The sequence below is a fragment of the Arthrobotrys flagrans genome (assembly GCF_004000055.1).
Source record: "Arthrobotrys flagrans strain CBS H-5679 chromosome Unknown unitig_0, whole genome shotgun sequence".
NCBI classification, from domain to species: domain Eukaryota; kingdom Fungi; phylum Ascomycota; class Orbiliomycetes; order Orbiliales; family Orbiliaceae; genus Arthrobotrys; species Arthrobotrys flagrans.
Genome location: NW_027137550.1, coordinates 1,244,209 through 1,261,619, shown reverse-complemented (window position 1 = coordinate 1,261,619; position 17,411 = coordinate 1,244,209). Strand labels below are relative to the sequence as shown.

General features: G+C 45.7%; 7 protein-coding genes across 7 annotated transcripts; 4 read left to right on the top strand and 3 right to left on the bottom strand.

The window, feature by feature from the left end:
- Window positions 1-3,156: 3,156 nt before the first annotated feature.
- On the bottom strand, window positions 3,157-3,576 carry DFL_003491 (uncharacterized protein; the record flags this gene model as incomplete). The annotated part of the gene is made up of 1 exon (XM_067632435.1): window positions 3,157-3,576. The coding sequence occupies one exon, from the start codon at window positions 3,574-3,576 to the stop codon at window positions 3,157-3,159; it is 420 nt and encodes a 139-aa protein (XP_067490704.1).
- Window positions 3,577-3,649: 73 nt separating this feature from the next.
- DFL_003490 (uncharacterized protein) lies at window positions 3,650-4,267 on the bottom strand (the record flags this gene model as incomplete). The annotated part of the gene is made up of 1 exon (XM_067632434.1): window positions 3,650-4,267. The coding sequence occupies one exon, from the start codon at window positions 4,265-4,267 to the stop codon at window positions 3,650-3,652; it is 618 nt and encodes a 205-aa protein (XP_067490703.1).
- Window positions 4,268-5,355: 1,088 nt separating this feature from the next.
- Window positions 5,356-5,913, bottom strand: DFL_003489 (uncharacterized protein; the record flags this gene model as incomplete). Its single annotated transcript, XM_067632432.1, has 1 exon — window positions 5,356-5,913. One exon carries the CDS (start codon window positions 5,911-5,913, stop codon window positions 5,356-5,358), a length of 558 nt encoding a protein of 185 aa, XP_067490702.1.
- A 2,450-nt stretch (window positions 5,914-8,363) lies between these two features.
- On the top strand, window positions 8,364-9,927 carry DFL_003488 (uncharacterized protein; the record flags this gene model as incomplete). Its single annotated transcript, XM_067632431.1, has 2 exons — window positions 8,364-9,476; window positions 9,541-9,927. 2 exons carry the CDS (start codon window positions 8,364-8,366, stop codon window positions 9,925-9,927), a joined length of 1,500 nt encoding a protein of 499 aa, XP_067490701.1.
- Window positions 9,928-10,802: 875 nt separating this feature from the next.
- On the top strand, window positions 10,803-11,789 carry DFL_003487 (uncharacterized protein; the record flags this gene model as incomplete). Its single annotated transcript, XM_067632430.1, has 3 exons — window positions 10,803-10,867; window positions 10,925-11,124; window positions 11,197-11,789. The coding sequence occupies 3 exons, from the start codon at window positions 10,803-10,805 to the stop codon at window positions 11,787-11,789; spliced, it is 858 nt and encodes a 285-aa protein (XP_067490700.1).
- Window positions 11,790-12,898: 1,109 nt separating this feature from the next.
- On the top strand, window positions 12,899-13,408 carry DFL_003486 (uncharacterized protein; the record flags this gene model as incomplete). Its single annotated transcript, XM_067632429.1, has 1 exon — window positions 12,899-13,408. The coding sequence occupies one exon, from the start codon at window positions 12,899-12,901 to the stop codon at window positions 13,406-13,408; it is 510 nt and encodes a 169-aa protein (XP_067490699.1).
- Window positions 13,409-14,512: 1,104 nt separating this feature from the next.
- Window positions 14,513-16,651, top strand: DFL_003485 (uncharacterized protein; the record flags this gene model as incomplete). The annotated part of the gene is made up of 5 exons (XM_067632428.1): window positions 14,513-15,587; window positions 15,638-15,975; window positions 16,030-16,236; window positions 16,296-16,524; window positions 16,584-16,651. The coding sequence occupies 5 exons, from the start codon at window positions 14,513-14,515 to the stop codon at window positions 16,649-16,651; spliced, it is 1,917 nt and encodes a 638-aa protein (XP_067490698.1).
- Window positions 16,652-17,411: the final 760 nt, after the last annotated feature.

Genomic DNA, 17,411 nt, shown 5'->3' with positions numbered 1-17,411 from the left:
GCTATATTATGGTAGCAACAAGTAAATTTACCGACTTATGTATTCATGCATTGGGCTTCGGAAGACGCTAAATAAATTCTGCGATAAGACTCCGGATAATTTCCAACCGGCTTGGTACAGAACAGTTGTGAAATAGTATCATACCGTAGAGTAGATAGAGTTGCAATCGAACGCGTAGTTTCAAGCCAATAGTTTACGAAAGCATGAATATCGCTAAAAGAAGCTTTATATCAGTAACCGACGAACCAAATCTTTTGGATGCCAACGTGTGTGTTAAATCGCTCCTAGCTCAGATATCTACTCTTAGTTGTCATGGCTGCCACGTTCCCAACAACGCAAAATCTGCAACAGTTGTCTTCAAAGGGAGCCCAGACTCTCGGCCATATAGAACATAAATATCTCTACTAATTAATCCCACGTCTGCAAAACATATAGTACTTAGATAGTTGCCCAAAGATGCACGAAAATACTGTTGCTATTTTCGAAAAAACGGCCGTTGGCTATCCCGCGACCCGGGTATTTCCGTTGAATCCATGAAGGGACTTACAAAAAACAAAAGACATAAGATACTATGACATTGCAAGTTCCTAAACCACAAAAATAAAGTTGGATGAAATGGATCCTCTAGTTGTTAAGTGTATACAATTGCTTTCGCGCAGGGACCTGAACCAGTATTACCACCCGGGCTACCAAAATTGGTATCTCTGACCCCTAACGGGCACTGCTCAGTCGACTCTTTGCCGCCTTGGCGTTGGATGCTAGCGTAAATCACACAAGGTGCGCCGAGGCCCACTCTTTAGAATACATACGGTGGTCAGTGTCCTTGTTTAGAAACATATAAAGTGAGATTCGGGTAGGGCTTGCTGGTAGACTTCGCAATTAGGCTTTAAGTAGCACTGAGGACAGCATTCCGAAGGCGAGATAAAGCCAAAGTAAAAGCCACGTTGTTGAAGCTAAAGCCACTGCGTGGAGCGAAAATTTTACACCCAGACGGGAAAGCAACGGTGCCTGTGACGATATCTGACGGGCCTGGGGGGTTCTCAGTCGAATCTGTCGTGGTTAGCAGCATCAGCAACTGTTATGGACTTTGTGTCGGCTATTGCTATGGTGGTATGAGTAAAGTTATTATGGTTGAAGGAGTTGGCGCTGTAACAACGATCGGCCCAGTCAGGATCATGCGCTCGTGAAACAGGCTGAGCTGGAGCATGGAGAAGCATATGCAGGGATTGTAGGCTCAGCTTCCCTTTTTTTCAGAGCCGGGTCGTAGACAGTAGTTGTCAAAGTACAAGGAGGTAGCTGGGTGGTTGCGGGGTTTTAATAACTGTGATTAAAGTGTCAAAAAGGTGTCCGTTTTTTAGCGCCATAAGTTTCTTCTGCAATATTTAGCGCAGTACTGTAGTCTGTGTATGTTATCGATGAAATAATCTGATCGGCAATCTGCGAGTAAAATGTTAAATGTGTGTCAAGATTAGGATTGTTGTACCTTGTCTCGGGTGTGACAGTGATTTGAGATATGTTGAACATGCTGCGGAGACTTCGGCAAGTCTTGAGGATGCCCGAATTGCTGTCTCCGGAATTGGTCAGTCAAGTTTGGATCGAAATCCGGCTACACACGTTAAATGACGAGAATATTCTTACCTCGTAGGCAATTATCGGCCTCGCAAGCAGTTGCAAATGCCACGCCAACTACGCTGGCCAGGACAGTGATTATTGTTGCTCATAACGCCGGGTTATACTTTATGGATTGTAAACAGTTGAATAAAATATTCGAATGTACAATGATATTTAGGAATTAGCAAGGGTGCATGGCATAGTAAGCGTTCTTATGATCTTATATAGAAATATTCAATATCTCAGCTCCTGGCAGTAGGAAACTTATAGAAAATAAGTCTAAACTTTACCATCCAAATGGTGGTACTACGCAGGAGACAAGTCTAAAATACGATTGCTGCAAATTCCAGAACAGGCTTGGAAGAGACAAGCAAACTTCAAGAACATGGGTTAATGCAGCCGTGTGCTGGCTGAGGGCACAACCGTACAACTCTAGCCGATAGTACTGGCGTGACTCTTGCAGCCAGCTAAAAATTGCAAAGCGAAGTTGGGTACTGGTGCAGTTTGTCAGTATCCATGGTTGGGGTGGACCCTGCATGGTTTGTGCTACCATCGACTTCTAAGCGAACCGAATTTGGAAATAGAACATATTGATCAAGCTTCTTCGGGCTGAATTAACCCGGGTATAATGCAAGGCTGGCTTTCGAAAAGGTGGGTTCCTAATATTAGGTAACTGAGGATTGTCAGGCTGACCCGGACCTCTCGACGATACGGAAGTATACTGGTAATCATATGGCTGGTATGAGTTTAGGAGTTATGAAATATCACCTTCATATTTCAGTCTCTCGGACGCTCTGGCGTGATAATGCACGGACCTCGCTTATAGCATTGTACCTATTACCTCAGTCGATGCCAATTAGCTGGCAATGATCGATGTCGAGACATAGACGATATACATAGATATATTTTAATATGCACGAGTTCAAGATACTGCCATTAGACTTTCTTGTTTTGCTCAGATGTCTGATCCGAGGCTGAGATACGATGCGATATCTCTTTTCTGGAAAACTTTGACAACTGGTGCAGATGCAAGCACTGTAAAAATGTGTCCGGCCGTGTACCTACATGATGTAGATAGTTGCGACAGGGATTTTAATCCTCAAAAAAAGGGTTTCCGCGGGGGAAGTAAAGAAATATTCTACACAAATCTAAATACGGGCTGAGCGACGCTCTATTTCATCATCAAGCCTATACACCTCGAGAAGTATTTGAAAGTGTGGAGCAGCCAATATAGACAGAAAATAGAACACCGTTCTTGGTTAATTAAATCTTGGGAAATTTACTTGAGAAATGTCACGTTACTAAACCCGAGAATGTCTTTAGCCTAAGGAGTTGAACAATTACAATTAAAGGAAGAGAGGCAGAAAATTCTTCGACATAAATATAGTTACACAGGCATGAACACGTGGTTCAGAGAAGGAAATGGGCTCTGGGAGAGAAGGGAATAATATTAATATCCAAGGTGTGGTTAAGATAGTGAAAAGGTGAAAAAGTAATCACGCTTTGTCTCGAGGTCATGCATTATCTAAGCGAACTCCTAAGCGATTAAATAATAGGGCAAGTTCCAGCTCCCTTATTCCCCTTCAATGGTAATTCCTGGAGCGCAATTTCTAGGCGCAACTTCTCTAACTCAAAGTGGCACTGCTTATTAGCCTCCTCTGCCTTGTAACGAGCCTCCCTCTCTTCTCGTTGTCGCTGATACTCGAGTTTCTGCATCTCGAGTTGAAAGTCTAGTTCTGCCTTTCGACTGAGATACTGGTATCTTGCAATCGCGACAGCTGGATCCTCATCCAGCGTAGGAGCCACGTTATTAGGAGCTTTGTCCTCGGGAATAGAGTGTTCGGGAATAGACCTATTTTCATATAAGTAGTTCCTGCGAGCCTTTTTGTAGGGGTAGGGGGTGCTGGGTCCGTTGCTACGATAAGTTGTGTTGCATCCTCCTTGGTTAATGTCTAATTCTGACATCTTCCTCTTCTTTCCTTTATCGACAGCGTTGGGAGCTGTAGGGAGGAGCCCGGGCCCCTTATCGCTTTTGAGCTTATTTGAGGCCGTTGCGGACGCCCCGCCGTGGACGCCGCTTTTCCATTGTCCGAAGGTCTTGTGGACTCGCAACTCTCGATCTCGATGGCGCGAGAGGGGAAGCCCCTGGGGCGCTCTCCGACTTGGGTTTGGAGGGGCCACTCTGCTGGGTCTTTGAGAATATCTGATGGCAGATGATTGCGTGCAGCTTGAAAAAGTCTGCACAAGAATCCTTAATGGTTCTGTTTGCATATGCTGTGATCTTGGATTCCGTGAAGCTCCAGTCTCTCTGCTGGTTCAGCTTCGTGGCTTGGATATAGGTGTGTTCCCATTCATTGAGCTGAATGGAAATCTCTTCGCCCCGAGTAATGGGCAGTCCACTGCCGTCTCCTCTGTGAATGGGGAGACGAACAATTGCCACGATGTGGTTCGCACCTTGTTCGAGGTATTTCAGAAGACCGTCTCGGTCTTCTTGAGTGAACCACCCGCCGTTTAGGATTTCCTCCGAGAGGAAGTACCCCCACACGTCACGTATCTGAGCTGAGTCAAGCTCAATAGACATCCGATTGCATGTCCCACCAGTCGCATCCTCCCTTCCGTGCGTCTGAAAGTCGTCACCCATAGGTGGGAGCCCCATAGGGACGGAAGCCACCCCGCTGGGGCATCGGATTCGGTGGAGGAGCAGGTGGGAGGAAGGCAGCCTCTAAGAAGGCATCACCTAAGTCGACGAATGCTTCGGGTGGCATTTGGTGTCTCCCTTGAGCAGTTTCGGTATCTGCGGATGCGTCTGGCAGGCCGGCAACGGATTTTGAGATACGAGATTGCATCGGCATGATGAATGTATCTCTTTAGGGAGAGATTGAGAAGAAAAGCTTGATGATTGGTTCTGAAGATGGGTTTGGGCAGTAGAGATTGCTTTCGAAGGTCGATGGTGAAGGTTGGTAATGAAGGTTTCTGATGGAGGTTGGTGATGATAGAGGGGGGTGGAGGTTGATTAATGTAGTCAAAGTTCTTCCGTAAATGTTTTTTATAGGACGCAACCTACAGGGTTGAATAGACAACGACCTCGTCCAATGTCCTAGTACGGTCCAAATAAGCTACGTCATTGCTAGGATATACAGTATTTCACAATGCTACTCTTGGAACTCCTTGTTTTTATGAATGAACTTCGAACGAGGTGATGCTTCATATAGTATGTTATCATATTCTCCTTTAGGCTCAATTGGTAGTTCAAACTATAGTACTATCGAAGTATTCGATCACCTTGGTCATCACATACATAATTGCGATATTATATCTACTCTTTACAAAAAGGTATTTGGCTTAGTCAATATATTCTACAAGGGTACAGCAGCATCGATGCATTGACTAGGGATATGGTTAATTCCGATTGCATTCCTTAAGTCTACGACTCCTCAGGTTCACCCAAGTTACTACGATCATTCTAAAAAGTCAAGTGGTTCAAACAATTTCAATTTAATTATTGACCGAGCTAGCTCTATCTCAAACTTTCGATAGGCAGATTGATTGTTATTGAGACAAATGCGTATAGGATATATGCAAGTGCTGAGAGTAGATACAAGGTACCGATGTTTAGTCCTAGATACCAATTCCATATATCTCCTGTCCTCGAGCAAAAATAAATTGAAAAATTAATAGAATCAGCTCATTACAATGAGCTAGAAGTTTCAGAACATTTCTAGGTGGCGAACGAATGGAGATAGTTCACTGCTGCAACTGCTTAGAGACTTTTTCCGCAAGTGGAATGGTTGCATCCGGTGATGGCGATTTCTTGGTCGAACGGATGGTTTCGAGCTCGATTTCCATACGCAAGCGTTCAGGTTCATGTTCGCGTTGCTTATGGGCCTCTTGAATATCGTGCTTTTCCTTCTCCTTTTGAAGCTGGAGCTTGCGATTCTTGAGCTCGAATTCATATCGATCACGGGCTCCTTCGTTATCGAGTTCGAATTGTTTGAGCAGGTATTGAAGGATCCCGTCAATCCTGTTTCGCCGGTCGCCGTGATTGTCGTTATCGGTACCGAGCTCGGGAAAGCCGAAAGTAGCCAACCTCGTCTTTCCTTCGCTAAGATTGATAGGAATCTCTTTGGTCCATTTCTCGTGATCGTTCAAGGCCTTCAAAAGCGTGGTTGGGCTCGTGGGGAGGGCCGGGATGTCGTTGTCGGAGGTAGGATGTGGTGGAACCGTATCCTTGACTGCATTTTCTTTAACATTACTTGGTTTGACACCCATGCTAGTATCCGAAGAGTTAGATGAGATAGTCATGGCTGGTTGTACTGGTCTAGAATTTGAGTCTTTACGAAGAAACAATTCGATGGATGGGAACACAGTGTGTAATGGAGGGACTGGTTTTTCAGACGTGTCGCCGTCGTGGTCGTCGTCTTAGCCATCGTCTTGGTTGTTAGAAGACCTTCCGGTAAATGTGAACGGAATAGGATATGGAACAGGATATGGAACAGAGCCCAGTGAGATGGTGGTTTGTTAGAGGACATCGCGTGAGGTGTAGGTGGTAATGAATGTTTGTTGATGGAAGTTTGCAAACGGTGATGACATTGCGTGGGAGGTATTGAGGTGCTCCAAATCTTTCCTCTTCTCATTCTCCTCTTCTAATTATAGCCGTGCATCTCTTTCGGTTTTCACTGCGACAGCTTGGCACCCTCGGTCTTCCTGCTCCTTCTTGTGTCTTTTACGCTCATCCTTTCTCTTTGTCTTAGACATCTTATACTTCAACTTCAATTCCTTTCCCTCCATATCCGCCTTTATACGGGCGGCGAGCACAATTGCTTCAACCCGGCTTAGTTCCCGGGTTCATAACCGGGAAGTTTGCGAGCCTTCTTGTTATGATGGTCGCTATTCTCCTCATTCCCATTGGAGCCAAATGGTCGCTTTCTTTTCTTCGATCGCTTATTTTCAGAAAGAAGACTGCTTGCTTCGCGGGGCCCAGCCAAAGGCAGGTTTCAGGGTCAGCTTTAGGCTCGCTATTGATGAGAGCATCCATTCGCCAGAAATATATACACTTCTCAGTAATAGGTGCATTGTGTATCTCTGTATTTGATTCCTAGTCCAGTGGCCAGCCCTTTTCTTGGATCATCTCCATCGCTTCCATATACTAGAGCTTCCAGGTACTTAGTCTGTTGATAACTTGATGTGGTGTTTTATATTCTAGGGTTTTGAGGGCTTGAGCATCTCGAGAGTATCGTAATAACTCCATCGCTTTCCTCTAAATATAATATCAAGGATTCCTCCTCTTCTCGCGACCAAAGCTTATCGTACGTTATATTTAAGTCGGGCGTCGCTCGACCACGTGGCACTCCTCTTCGTAGGAGTAACGCCGGAACTGTCGAAGTCTTTAGAGACGAGTGTATATGATGTTTCTTCGGGGAGAGGTGAAGGTGATCGTGATCGAAGGGCCGGGTTTGATCCCGTGCCCTCATTCGCTAATGAAGTGGTGAAAGAGTTGGTTTGGTGGTTCCATGGTGGATCGGATTGAAAATTGAGGTTGGCTCTATGACGCGACTAGATATGAAATGTGGATGAAGGTGAAAGAGTTATAGATTCCCATTCCTTCGTAGTAATATTTTCTTGTATCACTGTCGACAACACAATAATGCTGTAAAGAATGTTGTAAAACGCATTAGCAACACCAAGCAAACATTCAGACAAACATTTCCTAATACGGTCGTCATGGTGAATATGCACATGGCGCGTTTGATGGCAGTGTCAGCATGCGATTTAATTATCGTGAAATGGAAGCAGGCGCCGGAACATCGCCTCGCACGAGATCTCTATTTGGTCTAGTCTGAGTATTCTCAAAGCCTCGCCCGCGAATCGCAAAGGGCACGATTGTGGCGGAGCCGCAATCTTAAACTGACTTCAACCAAGCCAATATCACGAGATAATGGATAGCCTAGACACAGGAGACTCATATGGGTTTGAGGGCGCATTGATGACAAAGACACAGCCTGGATTCCATCCAGGTAGATAACAATTTTTTACGGCGAGTAGGTGTGAAGAAGTTCAGCCTTGTTGGAGAAAGTTTAGCCGTCTGTTCTCAGAGGGTATTTATTATGTCATTCGATACCAGTTCCGAGTCAACTAAGCATGCATCTTGACCGAGAACCCTGGTCTCGAGGTTCGAAGACTCGCTTAGGAGGCGGGGACCCTTGGTGATACTTTCTGAGGCTCATATGAGCTAGACCGCGGGATCTTCAGCAAACGTTTGAGATAAGTTGAGGGGGGTCAAGAGCGCAAGAGTCAGAAGTATAAAGGCGACCGCACCACCCTTTTCTTTTCATCCAACTCATAAATTTCCAGCCTCTTTCGCCCGGATACGACTGTGTAACCTTACCCCTTTCGGCTATCCAACGTTAACAACACAAACCACCGGTCGCTTTAACGTTATCTACTGTATAACAGTACTCCAGTGCGTATGAATTCCTTCTAGTCTCGGAAATTGCCGCTAGACTCGAACTCATCATCGGTCAATTGATTCCTACTTTTTCTGCTCTACTATTCACGCCTCGATACAAAGGCTATTTTCTAATCAACCTTTAAGTATAGGCTACGAGTACTATTTCCATGGTCATTTTCGATATCAGTCCGGCCGCCTCCGCCAGCTAGGACGCTCAGAAAGCCATCAACCTTTCCACCTTACGGCTCCTTAATACAAATCACTCAAACTTCACTTAACTGTCAATAAGCCGAACTTCAACAAAATGCCTCGTGCCGGCTTCAAGCTTGCGCCAGGGATAGATGTCGAACTCGAGCGGCCGGACAGCATCTTTCTACCTGGGGATATCGTCAACGGCAATGTAGTCATCAACTCCATAACAGGTTTGGCAGGGGGACAAAATAACGTCCACATCAACTTTTACGGCCGTTCAAAAGTTTTGATCGTTCGTAGCAATGGACAAACGAAGGATTACTACCGTGGGCGTGCCATTTTGTTCCAACAAAAATTCTTCCTGGAAGGTCCACCGGTGTCTGAAGCCAGCGGGCGAGAGTCGTGGGGGTTATCGGTTCAGATACCTACTCATACTGTACCGGGAGAGTATAAGTACAATGATACCTGGAAGAAAGCGTCAAAGTATCTTAACAATACCGAAATGGATATTACCCAGCATCCTCTTCCGGGTGTATTCTACTACTGTGGCGAATTTGGCGGCACCAAAGGTGAATGCTACGTTGAATATGTCATGGAAGTTAGTCTTCGTTCGAAAAGGGAGGTTCAGGACCCTAGTGATAAGAAGCGGAAAAAGGATCCTGATGTACCAACCACGATTTTCCCGTTAGTCGTCCGTACCAGAAGTTCGGAGCACCCGATCAACTATTCACATTACCTTCAGGGGGTCCCTGAAGAAGTACGGATTAAGACACTCAAGCTGTTGCCACAGTTTGCGACAGAACAATTAGGTTTCAAGCAAAATCTTAAATCAGTCTTCCGACCATCCAAGATTCCAAACTATTTCTTTGACCTAAAGATTACATGTCCATCAACTATTCAGCTCGACAATCCTTCTCATTTCCCGTTCCGTCTCTCTATTATTCCAAAATCGGGTTCCAGTGGAAAGGGGTCGAGTAGCTCTGGCAGTATCTTAAATTACGGAGACACCTCAAACCTTCCAGACGTCAAAATATCAGCGTTCTCCCTGTGTCTGAAGATGTGGTCCATGATGCGGGCTCGCGGAGTCCTAAAACGGGACTCCGTCACGGAGAGGAACCATGATTTTGCAATATCACCCGATTTGCCCCCGCACATGGTCGGCTATGTGATCCCGCGTGAAGGTGGAACTGGAGTATCAGGCTACAGGCATCCAGATGAATCTAACGTACGTGCTTTCACATCAATTCATTTAATGAAGAATGATACTAATCACATATGTCAATCTTTAGGACCTAATGAGCGGAGAACAATACCTCGATCTCGGCCAAATTCTCAATCTTCAAGTCTCACGCACCCACTCCACCCGTCTAAAAGGCGAACGCAACGACTTTAAAACAAAACGTCCACTCTGGCCAAGTTTTAAAACTTACAATATACATTGTTGCTACGAATGGAAGTATAAAATTACTATTATATGTGCTGGAGAAACGCAGGTAGTAAAAGGAAAGCAAAAAGTGGAGTTAATCGGACCGAGTGAAGAGCAAGAACAAAATCTTAGCCTTGATAAGCAAGGTATTAAAAAGAATTACGGGGAGCTGATGGCGGGCGCTGAAGGTGCTGTTGTGATTTTGGGACTTGTGGGACAGGTTGTTGCTGAAGCTGTTAATAATGCTTGAGTCGGGTACTGGTGGATAGAAAAAGGTTGTGGAATTGTGGAAAAGCTTTGTTTGGGGTGGCAGCTCATTATAGTATCATTTGCAAAGCAGCTTGGTATAGCTCGGGGAGTAGTAATTCGTACCCGATTAATCTAGTATATCAATAATTTCGTTTCGACCTTTGAATAATCTTTCGTGGATCGCGGCGAGTCGTACGTAAAATAGTCTAGCGGTGTGTCGTCGGGTCGGCTTGGCGGTTACCAGGTTTGGCCCAAGGTCACCTCGTCGGCTGGAACACACCCAAATCTTGATATCAATCTTAAAGTCGTAAAACACCTTATATGTATTTGATTTTGAAAAAACTGTACCAGAACCCTAATGTTTGAGGGCTAGAGTGATGTTCTTTATGATTTCAACTTAACCCCATGGGCCCAAAGTTGGAAAGGATGGCGGAAGGCCGGCTCTAAGCCACCTAGGCGTTTGACAAACCGCATCTCATGTATATCTTCGAATAGAAAAATACAATTTCAACTTCCTATGCAGGTATCTTCCAAAGTCGTAAAACTGACACTCATTCTTGTTTTTTAATTTTTGAGAAAACTAGAAATACAATTAAAAACCCCCCGGATTTTACAGTTACTGTGCCATACAACGATATATATAGAATCGCTAGCTTCAACCGGGGCTGATATTCTTTGTGGGTCCGACTTACACGCTTTCCATTGGCCGTCCGAAAAATACGCTAACATTACCGCCGCAGGGATGGGCTCAAGATCTCTCCTGAAGGACGCGTAGAACAAAGTATATAAGCCTGTCACCTTCACCATAGGAAAAACGAGTTTTACCGAGGCCAATTAATTGAGTTTTCGCGTATTCGATATTTTATTACACCAAAAATGGAACCAGTTGTACGATATACAACGTCCGAAGTGATTCGGTCGGGTCCGTATCACAGATTATTGTAAGTATCACAACCAAAATAGTCAGGGAGTGCAACTGACGGGCGAATTAATTCTAGAAATGGGATTGAATGGGTGACCGGAACGCCCTGCACGAATCTCGTCGGAGTTCCACAATCTATATGTTCTAGAGAAGTCACGGCGACAGGTTACGCCTGGCTCTTTGCGCTGAGCGCTTTTGGGATCATTGTAGGGTTTCTTGGGCTTGCGGTTTTTGTTACCATGGTCTATGGTCTTTGGTATGGTATTAAGAGTGCCGGTATGTACTTCCACCGCCTAGAGAAGTTAACAAACATCACGGACGGTGGTTAATCTGTACATTAAACCCCAGGCCAAGCGTACAAAGAAGTCATGGGGAAGATTACGCAGTTAGAAGCGAAATGCGGAAAGTTGGAGGAGGCATTAGTTAAAGAGACTACGGCCCGTATAGCGGCCGAATGTGCTTTACAGGAGAAACTGAAGGAGGAAGTTAAAGCCCGAACTCAAGCCGACACAAACCTCACGACCAAGCTCGATAAAGAACGAGTTGACCGCCAAGCTGCGGCTGTTACCCTCGAGACCTCCTTCACAAAGAAACTAAACGATGAGTCCGCTGATCGTAAAGCGGATGACCACGCTTTACGACATGATCTTAGGAAAGAAGAACAGATTCGCCAAAAGGAGGTGATGGATCTTTCGCACAAGTTCTTGGAGGATACCAGAAAGGAAGGGGAAATCAGAGCCAAGGGATTTGCGGAGACGATGAAGATGATTATGGATGAGACTAGTCTTAGAACCGTCAAGTTGGATAGTGTCTCGGGTCGGGTTAATGAGATTTCGGTGAAATTAACGAATGAGAAGGTAGAGAGGGAGGCTCAAGATGCCAGTTTGGCGAGGAAGATTGATGGGCTGAGGGCTGTTAAGGATCCCAGACACAGTTGTTAGTTTTTAGCGTGTTCAAGGATTAAAATGTCCACGTTGTTGACATCGTGGAGTTCTTTTTGTTATGCCGCACTTTGATTCGAAGCAATAAATAGAAGTTTTCCCGTTTGAAGAAAGTGAATTGGAGTTCGTAGATTGGATATTTCCGGACCCTACGCCAAGACCCATTCTTCCAGGGGCCATTCCAGAAGGACGCCCTGCGATTTGTGTGACGTTATTCCAACCTCGTGGTTTTCGTCGTTCTAAAATCCCCATCGCCCTATTGTTTCGAGTCCCAGAATCGCGCATCCCATCATTATATCCACGAAATTGTTGAAGCCTCCCAGGATAAAGGTACTAAATATCGATAGTACCCCTTCTGCAGTTGTCTGAACTCTGTAAGTCTCGACTTGACGACGGCTTCCTAGCCGATTATGTGTAAAGTACGGTCTATTGCCCAATTCTGAAAACATTTGAAGCGAGAAATAGAGCGAGGACTCCCAATCGAGGATTTGGCGCCGGATAGGGGGCACTCGATGATCTGCTGGGTAGGAATTCGGCGGAGGGTGAGAACTGCAGGGCATTGTGGTTCGATCTGTGGAGTAGGATATCCTGTGAACTGCCGACGGAGGGTATTCCCAAGGTTATCTGGAGAGTTATGATAACAGTCGAGGGGTCCGGGAATTAAGGAGTCTTAAAAGGTTATCGCTGCGGTGTCAGCCAAATTATTGCCAAGGCTTGATTGAGCGATTCAGGGCGAATCAGGCTGGCCGAAAGGCGACCCGAGGTCTGTCAGCCGTGATACTCGGACATCATGATCATAAATTTTTGATGTGATTGTCGACGTTGGTCTTCACGATATCTTGTGCAATTGTTATGGAGAGGCGTTCTAGACAAGTATTTGGGTGGTGTCGGTACATCGTAGGCTTAGGCTACCGGATTAGCACCAACTGCCGGTCTAGCATCAATATATATCCGCTTCGACCGTCGTTGGTAACGTTGGATACATATAAATAAATTTAATTTGAATCGAGTATTCGAATTAACAATTTTCATTGAATCCGATCATTTACTATTGCTACATTTCGTAGTCGACGTTGATACATTCCCATTAAAATACTATTACCTTGGCAATGTCTGAATTCACGACAGCACCTCCACCGCCTTCATCGGCATCCGATCTCTACAAGACGATTCACAGAACATGCATCAAGTTCTTCAGATCCGTGAGCCGTAATCCGGCCAACCCCAAAGTTATAAATACCGAAGCCGTCAAAGCTGTCCGAACTGATGATTTCATTCAAACTTTTGGCCATAGGTTCATGGTCTCCCACCGCCCCGAGTATCAACCGCCAATAACATTGAATACTCTGCTTGTTCAATTGGGGGCGGTTTCGCCGCTGTTGAACCTGTGGGATATGGAAATTGAGGACATTATCATAGACGAAGGGTCGAGGAAAGCAGTGGTTCGGTCGACTGTAGAACTACAGGCCGAGGGAGAGGATAAGCCGGTGGTCAAGAATGATATGGTTTGGGTATTGTATTTGACGGAGGATGGCGAGAAAGTGAGGAAGGCAATCGAATTCGAGGATTCCATGGCAGCCGATACTTTCAAGAAAACGCTGGTGCTCGACAATGTGTAGATAGCCGATTATTGTCGGTACACACCCTCGATATATATAGATCTTGGACTGCCTGTGTCACCGAACAACCTCTATAGGCCGTTATTTCCGAACCAATCTGTAGCTAGAAGTTTTACAAGAATATCAAACGTTCAAACCCTGGAAGTCAGATATCGACCCCAATATGTCTTTATTCTCTTGGCGTTTTAGTGGATATCGGATCATGTATGCCATAACTATAGAATCCTTACAGTCCATGGTCAATCGCCGTGGCCCGAAATCTGTCTGTACCTGGACATTATTGAGCCACAGATCAAAGGCTGCCTGAAGATGTTTGGCCATAGGTACAATCCGTCCCAATAACCACAGGGTAACGGGTCCCCTTGTTGAAATGTTGGGACATCGATATCCAGGATATCGTAATCGACGAACACTAGCAAAAAGTAGTGAGAAAGCAAGCCAGCCAGCGGCGAAGAACTAGATGGTTTGAGTTCTCAGATCCTAAGATACTCGTAGCACGGGTTTTTAGGGATATTGTCGCTCCCGAAATCCTCGAAGGGCGTTGAGCAGAATTGAACGTAGATAGAGGCGGAATAGTATACCGAGATGGCAACTGCCCACTAGGGATATGTGGCTAATTCCACTTCATGACTCGAACAGACGTAAACCCCTCTCTCATAGCCCTAGCGATGCAGACTGCAGCGTATTCAGCCATCTGTGCAAACCCCCGCAGGCCTCGTCATCACCGTGGTTGAGCGGTAGGTAGTAGAACCGTGGATAGTGGCGTTTGTCCTCACGCGACAGATTCCGTCGGGGGATTCGACCTAGTCTTCGGCAGCGGTGGGTCCTCTCCTCCCTTGTCCGGTGCTTGTGTTTTGTCCGGGTTTGGTTTCAGGAGAGTGTTGGTTTTGGCTGGTATGTTTGGTGTATGGTTTGTTCGTTCGTTCCTGAAAAGAACAGCTTACGCCAATTTGCTGCACCACCAACCTATCGCCAAAACGGACCCACGAACATCATCAGCTCCCTCCCTTCGGCTTCGTGCCAGTCCGACTTTGATCCCCCGTCTGCACGTATTCGCAATATTCCGGTCGCTGCCTTGACTTCGATACCTCGCGTTTCCCGCCCATGAAGTGGTTCCGCTCGTCGCCGTCACTAGCGGCGCTGATAGCCCTCAGGGCATCCCTTTCCACAGCGTTCTACCTACCAGGAGTAGCCCCGACAGACTACAATGAAGGCGACCTGGTCCCTCTCAACGTCAATCGCCTGACACCTACCATCCAAGCTTCCAGCCAACAAGTCCAGTCCTTAATATCCTACGACTACTACCATGAATACTTCCATTTTTGCCAGCCCGAGGGGGGACCCCAAAAGATATCCGAATCGCTAGGGTCGATACTCTTCGGTGACCGTATTTTAACCTCGCCTTTCGAGCTCAAGATGGGCAAGAACGAATCCTGCAAGCCCTTATGCCAGACAAAACACGATAAGCGGTCGGCAAGGTTCACGAACATGCGTATTTGGCAGGGGTACAATCTCAACTGGCTCATCGATGGCTTACCCGCTGCGACCCTGACCTCGCAAATTGGCGACGAATCGAATCAGTTCTATAGCCAAGGTTTCTCTCTCGGCGGCCTTGTCGATGATGGCAAAACCCAACCCAAGCCATACATTAATAACCACTACGACATCATTGTTGACTACCATCGTATTCCTAGTCGAAAGGACAGGTCGTTCCGAGTCGTTGGTGTCGTTGTACAGCCTTCTTCGAGACACCAAAAAATCTCTGCTGATAAGAAAACTGCAGACTGTGGTAACGAAGAACCTATGATATTAAGCGAAGAGGGCAACACCGATATCACCTATACATACAGTGTTATTTGGATGGAGTCTCCTACCGCCTGGGCTACCAGATGGGACAAGTATCTCCATGTCTTCGACCCACGGATCCATTGGTTCTCGCTTGTCAACAGCGCTATCATCGTCATCTTCCTCACCGGAATGGTCAGCATGGTTCTTCTCAAGACTTTGAGAAAGGATATTGCTCGCTACAACCAGCTTGACTTGAATGAAGATGTACAGGAGGATTCCGGTTGGAAGCTTGTTCACGGAGACGTATTCAGACCGCCAAAGAACCCCATGCTGCTCAGTATCTTCCTCGGCAGCGGTGCCCAGATCTTCTTCATGACTGGCGTTACCATATGTATGTCCTATAACCCCTGCCTTTAGTACCTGAATACTAATAGTGTATAGTGTTTGCGCTCCTCGGGTTCCTTTCGCCGTCTGGTCGTGGTAGTCTCGCCACCGCCATGATAATATTCTACACTCTCCTCGGCTTCGTCGGTGGCTACACCTCTGCCCGCGTCTACAAGTCGTTTGGTGGCGAATCATGGAAAAAGAACATCGTGTTCACACCAATCTTCATTCCCGGCGTTGTCTTTGGCACATTCTTCTTCTTGAACTTCTTCTTGATTTGGAAGGGCTCCTCTGGTGCTGTGCCGCTATGGACTATGATTGCACTTATCTGTATCTGGTTCGTCATCAGTTTGCCATTGAGTTTCGCCGGAAGTTGGTTCGGGTTCAGGGCTCCAGTATGATATCTGCACACATTTTTCAGGGTGGAATTGAAGCTAACATGATGATAGGCCTTCGAAGCACCGGTCCGAACAAATCAGATCCCTCGACAGATCCCTGAGCAAGCATTGTATCTCAAGCCGCTTCCCAGCATGCTCCTCGTCGGTATTCTCCCATTCGGTGCCATCTTTGTCGAATTGTACTTTATCATGTCGTCGATCTGGTTCCACAGAGTCTATTATATGTTCGGGTTCTTATTTGTTTGCTACGGCATTATGGTGAGAAGCGGCCATTCATCAATAACCATAGCAACATCAGCTAATTTGATACTTACTAGATTATCACGTGCTCGACCGTCACGATCCTCATGATTTACTTCCTTCTCTGCAGTGAGAACTACCATTGGCACTGGAGAGCATTCTTCATCTCTGGCGCCAGCGCTTTCTATGTGATCCTGAACGCATTTATCTACTGGCTCAGCAAATTGAGTTTGGGTGGGCTTGCCAGTAACGTTTTGTACTTAGGCTACAGTTTGTTGATTGGATTCTTGTTCTTCATCTTGACCGGTATGTTACTTTTTCGTTCCAGGGCCTATTTGTGACACAGCTAATGGGGGTGATTTTAGGTACTATTGGCTTCTTCTCGAGTTGGGTCTTTGTCAGGAAGATTTACGCCAGCATCAAGATCGATTAAAGTCATAGTTTAGGTAGTGGTGAGAAAATATGATCGGAGCCTTACCGGATGTTCTCAATTTGCTCTTTACCCTTTTCAAATAAGGGACAGCAGTAGACGTCTCGATAGGTGATAGGGCTGGATTTAATGGTCGCGTAACAGATGGAGGTGAGAAGGCTTAATTGGCTTTTAGCAGGGAGTTGTCAAAAAGAAAAGTTCGCTGGGAACGGGGATTGGGATTATAGGCATGTTTTTTTTCACCAAAAAATCTTCTGCCTTTTTTTTTTTTTTTTGGGGGGGGTTAACGAATATGAAATGTTGAATGCCGGGTTGCTTCTTCTTTTTAAAATTTACTTTTCGGTTGCTTCTGGCCTTCTTCTTCTTCTTCTTCTTCTTCTTCTTCTACGCTGTCTGTTCTATTCGACTCTTTGTAAGCAGTCTTTATTACACACGTCTCTTCTCCTCTGTTGGGTTCTTTTATTAGATTTATTTTTTTATTTTTTGTCCTTGTGTGGGATGAAATGTGTTTCTACTCTACTCTGGTTACTTAATCACAATGGGCATGGCCGCGAGGGTCTGAGGACGTATATAACTTGAGCGATGAGGGGCCTGTAGAAGTGACAACTATAATGCTCGTGAATATAGGTGTAAGGAATTTATAGTTACGGGACATTTGAAATATGCCGTAAAATTGCTTAATATGCCCGGAAGCTTGAGGTTTGATTTGAGTCATCCAAAGTAGTGGTAGAGATACGTGATGAAAAGGAGATCTATAGATGAA